The following is a 20108-nucleotide window of genomic DNA, read 5'->3' as shown; positions in this document are numbered from 1 at the left end:
AATCTTGAATCTTGTTGCTGTTTGCACACAGTCAACTAGTTTCACATCCAGCAGCCACAGAGCAGCATTAGCATTCAGACTGTATCCGTCCTTGTACTGTAGCTCTGTTGGATCTCCACAAAGTCCCCCCCAAAAAAGACTTCTCCACAAAGTCCAAAAAAAAAGACTCTATAGCAGCTAAAGTGTTTAGCAACTCATCTGTTATTTAGTCTGCTGGAAGGTTGCTTTCAGTGTGCTTTCCAGGTGCACGCTGGTGAGTAAAAATAATCAGGATGCTAAAATGCTCTGGAACTCAGGGGAACGAAAGAGCTGGGTGATAGCTTTTTTGTGGGTTTGTATCAGTGAGTGACACTTTTCATACTGCACAAAGTGATTTGGGGTACAGTATAAAATATGTATTAGTGTAGCTTTAAGGGAAAGATATACTGTATATATGTAAATGAAACAAGTTATGAAAATGAGTTCTTTCACTATGAATTTTCTCACAATGTACCCTCAACCGTTTTTGCATAGTCTGACCACACATATACTGTTACAGGAACATTTTCACAGTTTCCCTACTGGAATCGTTACACTATTTGAAATTCATCTGAAAAATGAAAAATTTATTTGTCAGCTGAGGAAGTGGAAGAACTTTTCCCTGCCTCCCTTTCTCTGCTTATCAGTTCACTGACTTTCACAAATGCTGTCTGAAGGGGAAATTGTTTTATTCTTTACTATCCAGTTCAGTATTTTCCACACTTGCACACCCACTGACCTGAGCAGTACACAGTGTGGTGCCTCACAGTTTAGGGAACACTGAATGTTTTTGTTGATATCACTTCTTTCCCTCACCATCTGCTTTAGACTGGATACTGGGGACCTGCAAACCTGACTCACCACCTGAATAAATGCATTTTAATCTGAGTAGAAGCTTCACACACACACACACACAGAGTACAGTGTTGGTTGTGGTGACACTGAGGCAGATGTGTCGAGATGAAGTGCGTCACTAACCTGGTTGCTCTGTCTGACATTGCAGATGTTTTTGCAGATGTGGTATCTAGAATTTTTTGTACTAAAGTCCTCTTATAATTAAGTGTTTCTATGTGTTAGAGTGGGGAAAACGGCACCTTTCCTGTGACACTGAGGACAGTATAAATGTCTTGAGGGATTTTTACTCCCACCTTTTTAGTTGACAATAAATGTTTTGAAGAGGATTTTTGTGCTTCTTTGAAGCAGCACCTGTTGCTAAGCATTTTACTGCCCATCATGGACTGAATATAGGGACATCAGGGTTGCCACATTTGGAATTACATGCTTTTATACTTTTTTCATTCCTCTTGATGATGTTTTAGTTCAGTTCACACTCAGACTTAATAGCACAAAGTGAATGGAATGTAGCATACTAAGTAGAACAGGTGGCTGCGTTGTGGACACAGCCAGTCAACGCACCATGTAGTGCGGAATTCCCCAGCCTCACTGTGAGAGTGTGTTCATGTGCGTATCCTGTCATATCAGAAACCTGATACTGACAGAAGGTGTGCTTGCTAATTCTTCGCTCCACTGGTCCTGAAACCCTTTAATTACATCCTTTTGTCTTTCTCCTGTCTGTAGCTGTTGCAGCGCGTCTCTGCTCTGTCTTATTCGGTTATAATATTATGTCCAACATGACATTTTCTATGGTGTCTCTTTGTGCAGCTCTGTTTAGCTGAGTGACACTGTCAAAACCATGCTGTGCACTCATATATACAAAAAACCTGTCACTTGCATATGTTGGACTTTTTCTGTGAGCTGAACTAAGGATATTATTGTACCACACACTTGATTCACATAGGAAAAGACCAAGTGAACGCTGAACAGTATAGCTGCAGCATAAAATCCTCTGACTCCAATAGAAACATTATTGCCTACATGAATTACCCATTATGTGTTGTTCATTTCCACAAGCCTCTTGGTTTAGAATCTAATCAATAATCAATCATCCATCAACAACAATCTGTACACAGGAGGCTGGCATTAAGATACCCACCTTAGACACACTATAAAATTAAACATAACTCGGTGTTTTACTTGTCAAACACAAGTGTAATTGATGGCTAACATGCATTAATCAGAACTGAAGCTACATTGTCAATGTTTCTCATTCATACTCCACCACCTGCAAAACACTGTGCAAACATACGGCTTTAAAAACACATTCAAAACAGCAGGAGGCCAAATTTCATGCATTTCTGCAGTAAATATGTTGAAAAATATAGAAACCCTTAAGGGAAATAACAATCATTGCAAACATGGCTAATTGCAGTTTCAGCTAACAGCTGACCCAGGTGTCCTGTGTGAGGTCTCGTTACCATTTTTTACACAGTGAAAGGGGGGCGGATTCGGAATGATTTTGTTTGGAAAACACGGATCAAGGAAGACAGTCCGGAGGAAAGATGAGTTGCAGGGACACACAGGAGGTGACAGCCAAGAGCAGTGGTCTGTGATGAGATAAAGGCCATAATTATTGACCATGTTGTACACCATGGCAGGCTGGTTTACAGTATTATTGTAGCCCTGGAATTTGTTTGTTCTATTGATGTTGTTGTTTGATTTCAGCTCTTTATTTTCCCCAAGTCAGTTACTAGCTCTATGCAAGGTCCAGGATATAAAAAATAAAAGACAGTGAGGTAAACTGCTGTATTTCTGATTCGTTCTTTTTGCGTTTATTTGACTACAGTCAATAAAGTTAAAAACAGTGGTAGAAGAAGTATTGAGATTGTTTACTTAAGTAAAAGTAGCAGTACCACAGTGTAAAAATACTCTTAATCCTAGATACAAAATGTTACTTGAGTTAAACGTCCAAAAGTATTAGCTCAAAATGTAAGTAAAGTACCAAAAGTAGTGAAGTCAAAGTATAAATTAGCAGAAAATAAAAGTATAGATACTTCAAAATTGCACTTAAGTACAGTGCTTGAGTAAATGTACTTAGTGACTTTCCACCTCTGGTTAAAGAGGTGTTAATTCACATTCTACAATGAAATACTGATTGAGGTAAAAATCATTCAAACTTCAGTGATCAAGTTTTTTTTATATGCTGCTCCCTGTTGTTCTAGGTCAGTGTGTTTGGCCAGGATCCATGTTGGTCGTGCAGATTGTATGAATAGTGTTGACAGAGTGGTTTCAGTATTGACCAGTGTTTGTTAGCAACAAGCCCAGCATGATATCAGTCAGATGTTGGCTAATAGCAGGAAGTCACTTTTTCAACACAGAAGTGAGTCATGTCTGATTTGTTGTGTTAAAAACATCAGATGCTCAACCAGATGTTCTCACCACTGATACTGTAGCGCTGTCTCGCTCCAGTATGGACACCAGGAGGTTTTCCTCCGCAGTCCTCTGAGATCAAACTGACAGTTTGTGTGTCTCTGTCTGTGTGTTTCCAACAGGAAGGCGACTCTCTCGGGGCAATGGAGAAGGTTTGTCGTCAGCTGACGTACCACCTCAGCCCCCACTCTCAGTGGAGGAGACAAGGCCTGCTCAAGAGGAAACCTCAGGCCTGGTGAGTATCTCTGTGTGTGTGTGTGGTACAGTATGTGTGTCTGTTTTTGTTAACATCTCAGTGTGTCACCAATGTGTCATCATCTGCTGCCCCTTTGGATGCCACGGAAAAATCCCCTGATGTCTCCGCATCTCTATTTTGTCACTGTCTCCCAGATGCACTGTTGGGGATGAAATCAGTTCCTTCTGTTTCACCTTCACTGTCTCTCTTTGCCCTTTTCTTGCCCTATTACTGTCAAATAGATCTTCCTGTACACATTATTACCTATTTATTTATAGCATTTTGTCTGGAGTGTGATGTTCAGTACTAATTTGAATGCCGCTTGATGGGTCTGTAATTGAAGTTTTATCAGTGGCTGATCTTTATTCACTTGCAGCAGTTAACTTTCTCTCCGTGCTTCCTCTTTGCATCAGTATTATGTACTGTAGAAACCTCATTTGGTCTGCAGCCAAATGAAAATGGAGAATGGGATGGATCTGATATATGCAGCAGTGTTACATAATATGCAAATCACCTTCAGAAGCGACTATAAACAACTAATCCATATGCTTCTCCGACTCTGTAAAAGACACCAAACAAATATCCTCAGACATTTAAAAGTGGTTCTCGAATTGAAATACATTTAATATATGCAAAATACTGCATTCAGCTTGGGGTCCTGATGAGGCAGCATCTGTGAAAGTATCCGCCTCCTTAATTAAATGTACTGTAGTGAGGTAAAACATGACATAGATCATTCCCAAGTGGTTTCACTGGGTAGAGTTGTGCTCATCTGCTGCACACTATTTAATGTCATTTGTAATAGTTTGGTCAGTGATACATCAGAAACGGTTTTTGTCTGACCAAATTCCAAACATATTCGATGTACTTTGACGTCAGAGAAAAAAGCAACCAATTTTCCAATTTGAGAAGCTAGATTTTTTTGTGTTTAACAGAATAACTCACTTTCCTCTCGACTAATCACTGTAGCAGTAGTGAGATGTTTCGAGTAATTAAAAGCCATTGTTAGATGCTCTTGGACTCTTCAGGTCGCACACAGGCAAACACACAGCTGTGCTCCCTACTTACTGGGCGCTATGCTGTAAGAGACAGAGCACAATAACAGCATTTTATCATCGAGCTGCTGACACATGAGTGCCTGCCACAGATATTATTTTGCAGTTGTCTTGTTGACTTTTGAAAGTCTAAGGCGTTCTACCATGTTAACAATTGGCATTGGGATATTTTACTTTCTTTGTTGGTGTCTGTAGTCTCTGAGTCTACAGATACTAAAATAAACAGTGAAAGTGAATGATAGACTCGATAAGGAATTCATTGGAACTGAAGCTTATCAACCCCGAGTCTTTTACCAGCTTGAGATCCACAATGAAAGCAGCTATCGGAAGCCGCCCCTGCCTGTCGCCCTTCACAGCAATTAATGGGGCATTTACATGAAAAAGAAATAGGATATATAGATGTATCAAGCATAATAATATCAAAATAATAAAGTTCTAATAAAATGTATTTTTTTGTCTTTAATAATCATATTAAATTTAATAGTAATACAATGGAAATACTATACTGTTTCCACAACTCATTGCACAAGGTAAATCCAACTGGGAAGCACCTAGACCTGCTATAAAAGGTGCCCAGGTGGGAGCAGATGGCAGAAAAATGACATTATAGCAGAATAAATTTGGAGAGAGAATTCCCACTGCTGTGTGAATGGAGAGTCAGTAGGAAATAAAAATCTCTCCTCCTCAGTTCTTCACAAACACCAGGTGTCACCTCCTCCACTAAACAGTTTGCAGACAAACACGCCAGTGTAGTGAGGATAAAATAATAATTCAGATTGAATCCGGGCTGAGTCTGTTAAGGTGTGTGTTGTTGCCTTCACGGTTGACGAAAATTACAGGTTGCGTTTGTTTTATCAAATGATACGCCCCCCCCAAAAATTGCTGTTAAAACAGTGTCTCACCTATAATGGAACTAAATGACGGCTGAAGATGAAGATGAGTTTTGTAATTATTTTTAGCAGCTCTGGGTCAGTGGATGGGATTCAATCAATGCAGCGTTGCAGACAGTCAGCACTTCAGACCATCAGAGTGATTAGCCAGAGTGGTAGACCCCATTTATTGAGTGGGGCGAGAGATGAGATTGAGTCATCGCTTTGCATATAACACACACACCCTCTTTACATACACCCACGCAAACACATGCCTCCTGGGTTCTTGTGGTCCCTTGCAATCTCAGTGTAGTGACATCCTTGTTTCCACAGGAAAAACCGCTTGTTCATATATGTTTAAAATTACTTAAAATAATCAGAATATACCACAGTTTTGTTTGTTTCGTTTACATTATAATGAACCAGTTTCAGGTTATTTCAGACATTTTGGAGGAGGCTGACACTGAGCAGGTCTAGCTAACTCACTCAGTGTACACACCTGGCCAGTGCGGCAGTTGTGTGAACAGTAGAATTTGTACTTTAGAGTGAACTTTTCCTTGAAATATAGCGATAGATCTATCGCATCTCTATTATGGTGTCAATTGGATGAACTTGACAGATTTTACACACCACTAGTACACATGTGGCTCTGGCTGTGAATCTCTCCAAACAGACCAAAAAGGCATCATCTTAAGCGATGGTTCATAATTGACCATACCAGACACCACAATTTCATTTTGGTAAGTGGTCCTCAATTAACACTGATGACACAGGCAGCCCCACTTTGAGAGTGAGGCTCAAAAAACAAGTACTTTTACATTTAAAAAGATTATTACCTTGTACATATTTTCATAGTAAGTTGTGATGTAAACAGCTGACAGGTTAAACCGGGATTTTTTTTATTAAGACTGAGTAATAAAACATCTCACTATTACACAGAAGTCTATTACTGTGAGTTCATTTTTATAATCTAAGTGTAAACTGGTCTTTTGTCTTCCTCTGTAAGTGTGTGTGCTACAAGTGATGCTATAGACTTTACATACTACAGATTTCAGGTCTTAAAGGTGCATTAACTAAGGTTTTACCGCCTGCATGCTACTACAGACCGTAATCTGTTTCCTGCAGAGGATCACTTTTGGTACAACACCATAAATGCAATGATTAAAATATATTTTTATTGTAGCCTATAATTTTAAAAACAACCTATATGGAAATACTTTAAATTGTTATATGTAGATAAATAGAAAATAACTAGGCACATTTCTGAGAACGCCCCTAAAATTTCATTTTGAGATTTTCTGAGGGCTTGAGCTGTCAACTGGGGTTCTGAGACCCCTGGTATTATGCACACTGGTCATGATTTTACCTTTGCATTGAATAAATATGATTTTAATCTGGGAGTAGTTTGAGACTTGTGTAACATTAGCAGTAATCAGAGCGTTCTTTTTAAAGTTTTTCCCCATGGGGAAATGTCTTACTGATGGCAGTGCTTTCAGTCGCTGCCTGGCTATCGGGGCCAACTAGGGGTTCAGTGTCTTGCCCAAAGACACTTTGACATGTGGACTGGGGAGACCGGGAATCAAACCACCAACCTTCTAACCGCTTGAGCCACAGCTGCCTTCTACTGGACTGATAAATTTTGTACAGTGTGTTGCAAGCAGGCATCCGTAGTCTACATCGTCGCTAGGAAACAGAACATGATGGAAGGGGCACAGAGTGGTTAGGAGTGGTTTCTGGTGTCAGTTTGTTTTGAGTATCACTAAGCTGAGAAGCAATTAGGTTGTGTAGCATCACAGTCACTGCCTCTTGCACCTGAAATGTGCTTTTGTTTCTTTTACCTGTTTTATGTGGGGTGTATGTCTGAATTTGCTCTGTGGATGGCAGACAGCATCAGTGTGTGTGTGTGTGTGTGTGTGTGATCCTTCGATGCAGTAGCTGTCTTCAGTTGTACTCTAGGATTGGTCTGCTGCTTGTATCTTTGTTCATTTCAGGTGCTGACAGAAACCGAGCTTCAGAACAACTGGCCACTTTGGAGAATCAGAAAAGCTCTCAGTTTGCTTTTAGACTCCCAGGTACAGGTCTTAAATCACTGACTAGACAGAGAAGTGGAGGTGATCAGATCCAGCTGGGCCTGGCAGCTCTGGTCTGGCTCTGATCTGATCTTTTTTGTTTTAGATCAAAGTAAACAAAATCAGAAAAAAGACACTTGAGCAGTGAAAATGTCTGGCATTGCTGTTGACTAGGGACCATATAAAATGTATTTCAAACAAGGGGCAGTTTGCTATTGTCTGTTTAATAAGAGAAGTTGTGGTTGTGAAGATTAACAGGGTTACTGTTCACCATCTGGCTGTTTAACAACATCTCCTTTCACTGTGCTCAACAAGCGCTCTCAGTGATCTCCTCTGCTTTACAGCCAAGGTCTGGGACCCCTGCAGAGAAAACTGTGAGGTAAACAGTGTGACAGCATATATTCTCAGGGCAGGGTTACTTTTAGCAAGATAAGGACAAGAGTTCTTTATTTGCTCATCAGCTGCATTTGATTGAAGTTGTTTCCTGGGTGGGAAGAAGCAGCCAAGAGACAGAGACGCAAACAGAGACAAGAAAAACTCAGCAGAACTTGAGGACACAGTTGGTGCTAGATCAGTAGTGTTCAGAGAGTTTATCTGAGCTTTTTAGATGATAACAGTACCTGCAGGTGGAAGCAAGGTTGATGAAATGAGTTATGGGCCTTTAAACCAACTCAATGGTTTTAAAGATGCTAAAATGTTCCAAAGAGCTGAGTAGAATTGCAGAGTTGGGTGATAATTCTCACCGAGTTTGTGACTATGAGCAGCAGCTGTCATTTTTCAGTTGTTTGATTCATGTGCTAATATAAAAATACTGATTAGTGCCGCTTTTAAGTTACAGGTTCATGTCATTATATTGGCCTGTATTGGGTGAAATTAGCCAACCCAGGCTTTGTGAACGATGCAAAGTGAAACCCTGATGAAAAGAAACACAAACACAAAATGATGGCAGTTGATACACAAAATCTTACCCTTTACTTTTGTCCACCAAGCTTATATTGATTGAAGTGCATACAGTCACTGTAAGGGATCCGATACAGCATCCACCAGCTTTCATGAGCGGCGAGCCAAAAAGCAGCACCAGGGGAGATACTGACTCATAGTCAACAAGTAAACAACTGCCTGTCTGTCGAGCATTTGGCCCTGGACCTGAATCTGTCTCTCTGTCTCCTCTGGGTTTTGCATCTGTGTTTTTTTCCAAATGGCTTGTTTAATTTTCACGATACTGGAAGGGAAATAATGAGGTGCTGAGGTTTTACTTGACCACAGCATTGTTTGCCATGGAAACTGCCTACACTCCCTCTCTCTCTTGCACACACACGCTCATGCACTCACACTATGCACAGATTATGAGACAAAGGGCCCCTGGGCACAGACATGTAAAATGACCGTACTCTTCTACACCTCTAGGGGCAATGCTCCTTTGCATTGGTTGTTTTGCAGGTTTTTAGCAATTGTGTAAATTTTTACTTGTTCTGCGTCTCTTTGTAGTCTTTTAGTATCTGTTTTTACTTGTTTTGTCTCACTACTTTACTTTTTTGCATCTCTTTAAGGGTGTATTGTCTCATTGTCGCATGGCGTGTTTTTGTAGTCTTTTCTCTTTTTTCATTTTGTATCTTTTCAGTGGTTTTAATTCTCTTTGTAGTTATTTTGCATCTATTTTCTCTCATTTTGTGGCTTTTTCTTGTCATTTGACTGACTTTCCAACAGAAAAGTAAGAAAATCCCCTTCATGGTTCTCTGGTCTAGGGGCCCCCTGACACCATGGGCCCATGGGCCTGGGCCAGTAATTATTCAGTAATCCATCCATGACACACATACTGACACACACACACACACGTCATTAAACAATACATTTACCCTGTGTTATTATCTGCTTACCCGTATCCTTTTCTGTTTGTGTGTCCGTCTGAGCCCGTCTTTCTGCCAGCTTGTTGTCGTGTCTGCCGCCTGCCGACTGCCTGGCTGACGCCATGCACCAACAGATTTACTGGCTGCCTCCCACCTGTGTTCTGACAGCCAGCAGAGAGAGAAGTTGAGTGTTGACTCAGGATGTCTGAGCCTCTCCCTGCTCTGTATTGCCCTTTCATTTCCCCCGTCTGCTTCATCTCACCTGCAGGCAAAGCTAGGGGGAGGTATATTTGCCGTTATGTACTGTGTATTTAAATTTTTGTCTCCGTGTGGGAGTGAGACACATGATGAATTAAGCAAGCAGTTCAGATGAATATAGAGTAGGATTTGACCAATGTGAGCCACTGATTTAATCTGCAGCTGATACACGGTATTCTGATATCCTAAAGCCACTTTTTAGCCATATCATGAAGATATTAAGGGCAGATAGATATATTTCTTTAACAAAAATAATAGTAATACAGTTAATATTGCCATACAGTTACAGTGTTGAGAATAAAAACACAATAAAGCTAAAAGCTTATTTCCATTGTGACCTGCGTGATTTGACAGAAACCCCAGAGAAGCAGACAAAAAGCTATTATTGGAAATGTAGCATTGCTAGTTTCTAACTCATTTCCCTTCCTGTGGGAAGTGATCAATTTCATACCTTGTATCATTTCACACTCAATCACTGAGCTTTTGCTGTGAACCTCACACACACACAGCTATTTCTGCTGATTAGCTGGTGATGAAGGCTCTGACTAGAGAGGAAGTTTGATGTTTTTAGTATTATTTGTTGATGGAAATATTGTGAGGCAGTGGAAGCTTTACAGAGATCTGCTAGTATATTTTTAAATGTCCAACTCATGTAATGCATTGCAAATATGTAGATGCCATGTTAAGTTTTTCTGTGTTTTAAATACAACAGCCATATCTGTTGAACCCATGCTTGTTCTGGTCGCACCGAAGAGGGCACCATGACGTGCTCTGCAATAGCAATGCTCACACTGTGCAATGGAAGCATAAATGTGAACTGGGGCCAGGCAGCCCGGGCCAGTAGCCGGTCAGCTGGCCTGAGTACGGGACAGTTCCCGGTGGCAGTGGAATGACAGCATTAGAAAGCAGTTGTTCATTTACAGATCCAGCAAATGCAGAGATGGTCAACTTAAGGAATATAAAGCCAATATTCACTCATTTTAGTTCATTTTTGATCTCCACCAAATCCTGAGAAAAATAGCTTGCCAAGTACAGCTCTGTGTTCGTCAGGTAGTTGTTTGGTAGGTGTTTGGTGTTGGGCAGGTTACACTCATTAGGTTTAGTTCCACAAACAGCAGCTGCCTGAGGCATCGGGTGGTGAGACAGAACCTCAATATTAAAATTACAGGCCATAAAACCAGGCCGTGTTTGACAATTAATCTGAGCAGTTCAAAAGCACTTGGAGTCGTCCTTTGTTTCTCCCTTTTCTCATGTTAATCCTTCCTTGACTCGACCTCTGAATCATTTTCTCTGCCCACCACCCCAAGTCCCAACTTCTGCCTTCCCTCACTGAGCAGCTTTGTTACTATGAGGTTATTGCTGGCTTTACAATAAGTCTCTGCGTTCATAGCACACAGCAGAGAACAGGGAAAACTGAAAAACACTCATTTCTAAAAAAAATACATGAGATTATGACAGAGTCACTGCCGATGCTGTGTGAGCAGGAGATAAATGAAAGCTTCAGCAGAAAAGATGATTCCGGTGGATTATGCTTTTGATCAGTTTTAATGACAGGGCTTAGAGGAAAAACTTTTTTAAACTTAATCTCACCACTTCCTTCTTGCTGTAACATACTGCAAAAAAAAAAAGCTCAAACAGCCCAAAAGCTGTGGACGGTCCAATCTCATCCACAAATCATTAATTTTTAAGAAAAATGATCAATCTTCTTGCGTTATGCAGCACAGACCTAAAAATGCATTTTGATGAAGACATTCAAATGTAACGGCTGCTGCCTGTGTCCATGATGTTCAGCTCACCGCTGTGTAATGACAGTGCCACATCGGTTGGTGTGGCTGAATACATAAACACATCTGAATTAGATAAAATACGACTGATTTGTTTGCCATTTCCATCTCCAGCCCGGCCTCCTCCACAATACAACGCCATCATCTGTGTCTCAGTGTGACTCATGTTTATTCCCAGTGGACCACTGACCTCTTGTAGCTGTGTGAATAATGGCATTACACACTGAGCTCAGCTGCTGCCTCACACAGATAAAGACACTTTGTACAGAGCAGCTCCTGATTCTTTCCTCTATATTTTGTATATGAATAAGTGAATAGAAGCCAACTGCTTTGGTCACAGTTTTGGTTTCCTCTTCATATTACTGAACTAAAAGATAATGCCTGTGTTCCAGTGTCAGAATGTTTTTCTTTTAAGAGAGTAAACTTGTTTAAAACTATCTTCTCGTGGCCCCAGACATCAAAACTTTGCTCTGTTTTCTGGTGCTGGCGGACAGTACGCAGAATCCTCTTGTGGTGAGGACAGCTCTTAGAGCCCCTAAGGGACATAAAAACATTAAAACAGTTGCCAGCTATACAGCCACGTACCTATTCCATACCAGATACTAAGGGCATACAGTATATACGGATGTGGCTGAAAAGGTTGGTACACTTACACTTAAAAACGAAAAATGATTTTCTCTGACCTAAACAAAAGTAATTGGCATCCACTATTCTTTTTTTTTTCATATTTAATAAAACAGACATGTTAATGTTTAATTTTGATGTAACATATTTTAAATAATACAACAAATAAAAATGGCATTGAAAAATATTGCAGCACATCCTCCAACCCATATGGTTGTTTGTCCCCTCCCTCTCCTACAACCCACAGCAGCATCTACTGAAACAGCAACACTATTCAGTTGGCAGGTGGAATTGCAAGTACTCCACTGATGTTAACCGTAACATATGGAGCACCAGCAAGCTTTAAAGGCTTTTCTTATCATAGAAACAGCAATAAACATGACTTTACGATTATGAAACATCACGATTTTATTACGTTTAGCCCAATGACTATATATAAAAATGAACGACATAACAGCTTCCAGAAATGAAGCCACTGCGAGTCGACCACCCCCGGGTGGCTGGCTGTAGTGTACGTCATAAATCCTGCTTCATCCATGTTAGTGGATGGGGCATGAACTGAGCTAAAAACTCTAGGTATAAATCAAATACATTTTTCCCAGAGTTACACTGATGTACAAGTGGTCATTTTGCTGGTAAGTCTGTTTGTAATAAGCTATTTGATAATAAAACCGGAATATTTTTAATGATTTAACGGCTTCGGTAGTCTGATGCTGTCACTTCACTTCTCGTTGCTACCGTGCGGAATCTGATTTCAAAACGCCAAGATGGAAGCTGCTGTGTTCACAATATTTTGGCTTCACTTTTACATAGTGGAGGGAAGTGGTGACACATCAGCTATTTTACGGTTTAGCCACACAAACTACTTGGTTAGGTTTAGGGGCAAAAAGCAACTGGTTTCCATTTAGGATTAAAATCACCTTTAAAAACACATGTACCACACTGACATTGAACCTTGCTTGGTTGAATATGTTTTCTGTCTTAGCCATCCACCAAGCTCATCCTAACTGGGGTCTTGTTGCTCTATATACTACATCTCCTAACCTCTTAGGGAAAAGGGCAAAAAAGCTGCTGATTGTGTCGCATATCCACTCTCAAATAAATTAAAACTAAAATATTATTGCATTTTTATAATCACATTTGAGAGTTGTTTAAACAAGAATGTCATTAAACCATCTGACAATAGGGAAATCTTATACTGGCGCCCAGTTTGCTCCCAGTGTCTAAACCAATTCATATGAGTCAATGTGTGGTTGAACCCCTTGGGAAAATACAGCAGAAAGTTACTCATGTGGTCACTTGGACGTTGGTGCTAAAGCAGGATATGATGTAGCAGCTGCAAAAGTGGCTGGAGGGGGGTGTTTTCTCACCTCTGCTTTCACAGAACAGGAGAGGAGAGAGGAGGCAAAAGGAGACTGGCTCTCGTTGGTGTGCACACACACACCAGCTCACTGATGAAGATGAGCCCCTGAGGAGACAGAAACACAGGCGGGCAGGCAGAGGAGAAATAAGGCCAGAGTCTGAAGGCACACATGGAATGCATAAAGTATTAAGGACCATATTCTAATAATTTAATTTTAAACATCCCTATACAACCTGCCTCTTTGCCATTTCAAGTCATTTTCACCTAGAATTACCTTGCGTGTTTCAGAAAATAGGTGAGTTGTTGCAGAACTATCAGATGAAAATATCAAGCCCCCCCGTGGGTGATATGTCTCCTCAACCTCAGGTCCTCTACCAGAACCCTGATAGAGGGCAGACATAGAGAGGATGATACAAGGATGGAGATGAAATACAATTAAGCCTTGTGGTGACATGCTGACGACAAAAGTGGCATTCTCTAAGATGCAGTATGAAATTCAGGCTATGACGATGTCCCTGCTCTAACTTTATACACACTACATTTCTGGGGATAAGTTGAGAGAGTATCTTATGACTCACAAGATATTATCTCCTCAGTGTGATCATTAGTGCCACGTAGGTCATCAGACTATCACCATGGGAACACTGGGTCTTTTGGCACCAAATAGATTCCTGAAAATCTGTGGTCCATGTTTGGTCTCAGCGTCTCTCAGATTAGCTGCACCCAAACAGTGTGATGTTCTGATTGTGGTTGTTTCCATTTTGTTCCTTTCCGTGAGATAGCTGTGGCCGGAGGCATTATGTTTTCATCCCCTTCTTATAGACACGCTATCTCAGGAACGCCTTGAGGGAATTTTATCAAATTTGGTACAAACATCCACTTGGACTCAAGGAGGAACTGATTAGATTTTGGTGGTCAACGGTCACAGTATCCTCACATCTATCCCATTCCTGTGAATGTGACTGGTTGTTAGAGGCATACAGCTGAGAGGCCAGTAATCATGAGATTAACTCAGATTAACAACTACTTTTAACGATGTTCAGCAGAACAGGAAGACTCATGAGATTAACTCAGATTAACAACTATTAACGATGTTCAGCAGAACAGGAAGATGGGAAACAGTACCCCCGACCCTACATAGCAGCGTGTCCATTGTAGCAATAGAGTAGAACAATTTGCAGCATAACATAATGTATAGAACACAACAGTACCATGTGCAAGTCAGAGAGTATGCCCACATGTCTCAGATGACGTTCAGGTAGGGGTGGATGACCTCCGTTCCGAGCAGGGGTGTCTCTGTTTCTGTAGTATGAGATTCTGGTAGAAGCCAGACACATCATGAGCTTTCTTTATGGCAAGCTATTGAGCACAGCTGGCATGCATGTTAACATACGGGTGTATGTGTTAACATGTACAGTAATCGTGTGTTAACATGTTTAAAACCTGCATGTTAAAACCTTCATTTAGTCTCTGTCACATACCTCAGTCCATTCCTTTTGTTTTGCATGCCAATTCATGGACTGCTGCATGTGCACTGCAGTGAGTCAGCTACGAGGTGCACAGTGTGTATGCGATATATGCCCATCGTGGCGTACACTGCGCCTCAGCTTGTATTTTGCTTTGAATAATGGATTAGAACAGCAAATCAACTGTTTTCCCATTATTATCAGCCTAAATTAATCCACTGCCAAAGAGGCTTTAGGAACCTGTTAAGACTCGAATGTGTTATGGTAATGGGGCACAGCAGATCACAACTGGAGCCCGTGCCCCAGTGTCTAACGATGCCTATGATTAGCACACGTTCACTCAGAGCGGAGGGAATGAGCTGCTGCGTAGGACTGAACCAGAACACAAACCTCCAGGGCCTCTCTGGGCAGCGGTTTTAGACCACTTACCCAGACAGGGAGAAGTAGAGTCATCAGCCTCAGTGTCCTTCTTTCAGTTCATTTGTATTTACTCACAAGAAGTGACTTGTTTATAATAAAAATACAACACACATATGAGGAACAGGTTGTCATAACCTTTATTTTCCGATCAGAAAATGGACCACTCCATGTAAAACCCTCCATCTACATTACTTTTTATAATCTTGTGGAAGAGTGATCCAAGTTCTTATAAGAGACTATATACAATATTAAAAGGCATATAATTGTTGATGTTTAATGTATTGTACCAGAGTTAACTTAAAGGGTAGGATTGGTATTGTTTTTTGCAGCAGTGATGTCCCCAACTAGGAGTAAATAAGGAGAGCGGCCAAAGTTAGCTAGGAATCACTATTTTTGTCTAATGTTTACACAAAATAAATTAGCTTCAACATTTATTTCAAACGTGCCACCCCTGTCTGAGTCTGTGCTCCAGCTTGGCCACCTCATCCATTTTAGATCCGCCCCTGCTGACTGTGGCTCTTACTATTTGCAGTACCCAGCGACTTATACATTTAGCCACTTCCTCTCATCTCTACAGTGTGTTTTAGCATATTTAGCTCTGTTTTGGTTCACTGTATCTGCTCTCATCAGTGTTATTCCCAGCAGCAGTAAGCTGTTTTCTGCCAGAAGAGTCCAGAGTACAACATTGTACAAACTCTGCCCAGAACCAAACAGCATACAGACAAAAGTAGGAACCACAATAGCTGGTGCACATAGTGGAGCATTTAGCATCTAAAGAGTCAGATATTTCCCTGAGGAGTTAGTGGAGAGCAAATGGTGGTAAAAGGAGAATGAATATTGAACTTACACCCTCTATGTGGCCAGGAGCAGGACTCCAAATGAATGCTAATGTCGTTCTTTGTTGCCAGGCATATAAATAAGCCAGTGTTTGCTAACACATTAGTTTTATAAAGTGGCTATAAGTCAAGGTTATGTTCTTAGCTTGTTCTGCTTCCCTAAAGTTGCTGAAACCTCAGTTACTACAGATTTAAGTTTTAGCCACATGATTATTGGCTGTGTTTGTTCTGTGTTTTCATCCATGTAATGTTAATTTTCAAGTATGAGCTCTTCCTGATGTTGAAGAGAACAGCTGTTACAGGCGCTTAAGTATCCAGATTTCCCACAGGAAATGTGTTAAGGTAGTGTGGTAACAATGATGCAGGAGGAGTAGAAAAAGTCAGTCAGGCATTAAATTTCCTGATTACAGCTTTTTATTGGCCATTTTGGTTTAATACAAAACAATAGTAGTACAGTTTCTAACCACATACTGTATGAGTGATACAGCAATTTCTAACCACATACTGTATGAGTGATACGTTTTGCAGCAAGTTCAGCTAAATAATGAGATGCTTATCTTACTTACACGGAAATATAATTGATTTCCCCATATTTTCACAATGCCTTTGAACTTCTTTTGCAAGAGTTCCTGTTTTGACCATAATGTACTCAACAAACATCTATCAGGGTTGTGTTTTGGTCACATTTGAACTGGAGTAATTGCAAAAGAAATTGCAGGGTCATGTTGAGGTCCCTTGAGGCTGTGTAGTTCATGAGAGACTTTTTCAAATCCCATCACAGAGAGCAATATGAGGCACACAACAGGGATGGAGAGGGAGCATACAGCAGATGAGAACTATCTCCACAGTTAACATCTGTCATGACAAGGCCACAGGCAAAAAAAAAGCACCTGGACAGCTATTAATTTAAAAATAAAACATACTGTCATTATGACTGTTCAGCAGATTTAACCATTAAACAGCAGGTTGTGCTCAGTCTGTCACCAAGCTAAATGTGCCACACCTGTCCTGTGTTGTGTAGCAGTGAAAGTAGCATACAGTACATTTGCTACTAACACTTTTACTTGCGGTATTTTCTTCTTTTAGTGGAGTGTTTTTACAGTGAAGTACTGTGCCGCTACATTTTCAGCACTAAGTAAAAGATCTTAGTGCTTTTCCCATCACGGGTCTCTGACAACCATGGTGTAGGCATAGAGGCAGACTAAACAAGTGCTTTTTGTGGGATAAAGCAAGATTTACTTGGACAGAATTATATTTGGCAACAGAGGACAAGGTAGACAAATGCAGACAAAACTGAACTACTCGGGCTCTAAGGCACAATGGCCATTTTTCATGTCACAATAGGAAAATCACAGGTGTGAATTAAGAAATAAACAATACATTTATCTATTTATCTATGCATGTATCCCATTAAGTCCCTGACGTAATGTTTTTGGTAATAGCTGTGTTTTTCCTACTCCAACAATGTGTGCTTTGAAAAAGACTTAACAATAAATGAACTTGGAAGGGTGAATAAAACATCTCAGAGGGCTAAATTTGACTCATGTCCACTGCTCAGCTTTGGACTGCTCTGGCCTCTGAGCTCTCCCTGACATGTGAATAGATAAATATATTCAGCTGCTCACGGACAATAATAGTCTGAACCGCAGTCGCTTGTTTCTCAATACATCTTTTGCTGATCAGAGCTGTAGGCCTCTGCTGCAGCTGGTGTTCTGCCAATGTATAGTCAGAGTTGAAGCAGATTTACTAACAGCAGTGTAATCCTAAATGAGGTGTTCTTCTTTGTGTGTGTGTGTGTGTGTTTGTGTGTGTGTCTAAACCAAGCAGGCATGTATGTTATTTGTGGGTGCTAATTGGAGTTGACCATCACGTCCACTGTGTATTAGAAGTATTGTTTTCATTTGTAAGCTGGAAAAATTAAACTTCAGATCTCAGATTTCTTTTTTTTTTTACTAGCCAGACCCCAGGTCAGCCCTCTGCGCTTGACTCACTTAATTCTCAGCCAAATCCGGGTGGCCCACTGGTTTATTTTTAGCTAGGACAGTGCTGTTTGAGAGTATATCTTTAATGTTTCTCTGCTCAACAGCTATTTTTCATTTGCCAGACTTTAGTTTGTTAAGCTCTAAATCCTCGAAGTGTCTGTCTTTGTCTGTGCGGCCCCAGAGCTCTCTTTCGCTACAGTGTTTGTGGTTCTCAAGTGCGCCTTTTATGTAGTTTCCATTAGCTTCTGTGGTGCAGTACCTTGTGAGCACATTACATTATGCAGCGTCGACCTTCTTTTGTGTTTGCTTTAAGTCTTTAACTCCACAATAGAAAGAGTACAACTTGAGTTTAAAGAGAGAAACTGTAAAGTCTATTATACTGGGAGAAGAAACCTACTGTGTAATGCATTGTGTGCTGGCTTCCACAGCGAATAAATTACAGACAATAGGACGAAAGCATGGCGACAGAAGCATTACCATTTTGCCTCATCATCACTGTAAAAAGTGTGAAGTTGATGTGATTAATGAAAATGGCTAATGCTGCAAAATGTGTGATATTATTGTATAACTTTATTATGTGCAGCTACTGATATGGAATGAGTAAAGTGTTACAATGCAGTATCCAAAATTTAAAAATAAGCTCTTGGCATTTATTGGAAAATAGATTAATATTGGAAAGTACGATGCACAATTGGCACAAACTAGTTTCTACAGAGATCTTGTTGCTGGCCATATTAAACATATTGGTTCTAATATTTGCTCATGTGTCTGTCTTTAGTCTAAAGGTGGTGCTGTCGGCCCCGCCATCCAGCGGCGCCTTGGATCTGTCAGGCATCCCTCTGACAGCTCGAGACATGGAGCGTCTGTGTTCACACCTGCAGCATCATGCGTCCACGCTGGTCAGCATGGAGCTGGGCTTCACAGAGCTGACAGATGAGGCTTTCCTCCTGCTCCTGCCCACGCTGGCTGCCCTGCCACGCCTGGAGACCCTGGCACTGAACGGAAACAGGCTGACCAGAGCTATTCTGAAGGAGCTGACCGATGCCCTGAAGGTCAGAAGTTTACTTAATGTGAAAGGCTCTTTTGGACATTTTGGCATCTTTGTCAGTTTTAATTGTAATAGTTGATCTAATTAATCATAAAAATTGGGAAGCCAAATGACACCACAGTAAAGTCATCTTCATCTGGTATTGGTGTGTCAGCACTTTAACACATTTTATACAAACAACTTTATTTTATTTTATTTTTACAAAGAATAGCATCCTCTGTCTGCTATCACTTTTTCTGTGACTCTCCACCTCCTGCCACCATCTGTGTTTGGCAGAAACCACAAAATCATGAAAACATCAAGGATTTTAGCCCCAGTGTTGTTTTAAGGAGCCTCTTTTTGTTTTGTATGTGCATACAGTGGCTGGAAGATACTGACAGTGATCTCATTTCTCTCATTTCATCTCATTTGTTTGCAGAGTTATGTAAAATGAAATGATGGTGGTGGTGATGTTGTTGTTATGTAAATAATTTCTACCCTAGGATCCAGGAAGTTTCCCTAGCGTGACATGGATTGACCTGGGCAACAATGTGGACATCTTCTCCCTGCCACAGTCCTTCCTGGTCAGCCTGAGGAAGCGCTGCCCCAAGCAGGGCAACCTGCCCACCATCCTGGAGTTTGGAGAGAGTCAGGCTAGCGACCCCCCCGAGAGGCTGAAGGGGCTCGGCGAAGAGGAAGAGACAGAGACAGATGACACCAACCGGACTGAGAGCATGGGTGAACTCCGGTCAGAGGTGGAAGAGGAGCTGGATGGAGAGATGGAGATAGAGGAGATGATGGAAGAGCTGCTGGACTTTGACAGGGAGGTGCAGGGAAAGGAGGACGAGGAGGAGAGCATGTGGACCGTAGGGGAGCAGAGAAAAGAGTGGAGGAGGAGGGGGACGAGTGGGGAGAAGGAGGCACGTGGACAAGAGAAGCAACCTGCGAGGGGGCCACTGATGGCAGAGGACGAGGACACGCAGAGTCA

The 20108-nt window shown here is 41.1% G+C and overlaps 1 protein-coding gene across 1 annotated transcript in view; it reads left to right on the top strand.

Moving 5' to 3' along the window:
• The window catches only part of lrrc75a (leucine rich repeat containing 75A), a 48029-nt gene that overhangs the window by 27809 nt on the left and 112 nt on the right, over positions 1-20108 (top strand). The window contains exons 3-5 of the mRNA XM_020586229.1: positions 3408-3520; positions 18872-19145; positions 19624-20104. Of these exons, the coding sequence (XP_020441885.1) occupies positions 3408-3520; positions 18872-19145; positions 19624-20104 (868 nt within the window). The remainder of the gene's footprint in view (positions 1-3407; positions 3521-18871; positions 19146-19623; positions 20105-20108) is intronic.

The sequence above is a fragment of the Monopterus albus genome, unplaced genomic scaffold, assembly GCF_001952655.1.
Source record: "Monopterus albus unplaced genomic scaffold, M_albus_1.0 scaffold8.1, whole genome shotgun sequence".
In the NCBI taxonomy this organism is placed as follows: Eukaryota; Metazoa; Chordata; class Actinopteri; order Synbranchiformes; family Synbranchidae; genus Monopterus; species Monopterus albus.
The sequence above is the reverse complement of the archived record's forward strand: the minus strand, read 5'-3'. Positions and strand labels throughout refer to the sequence as shown.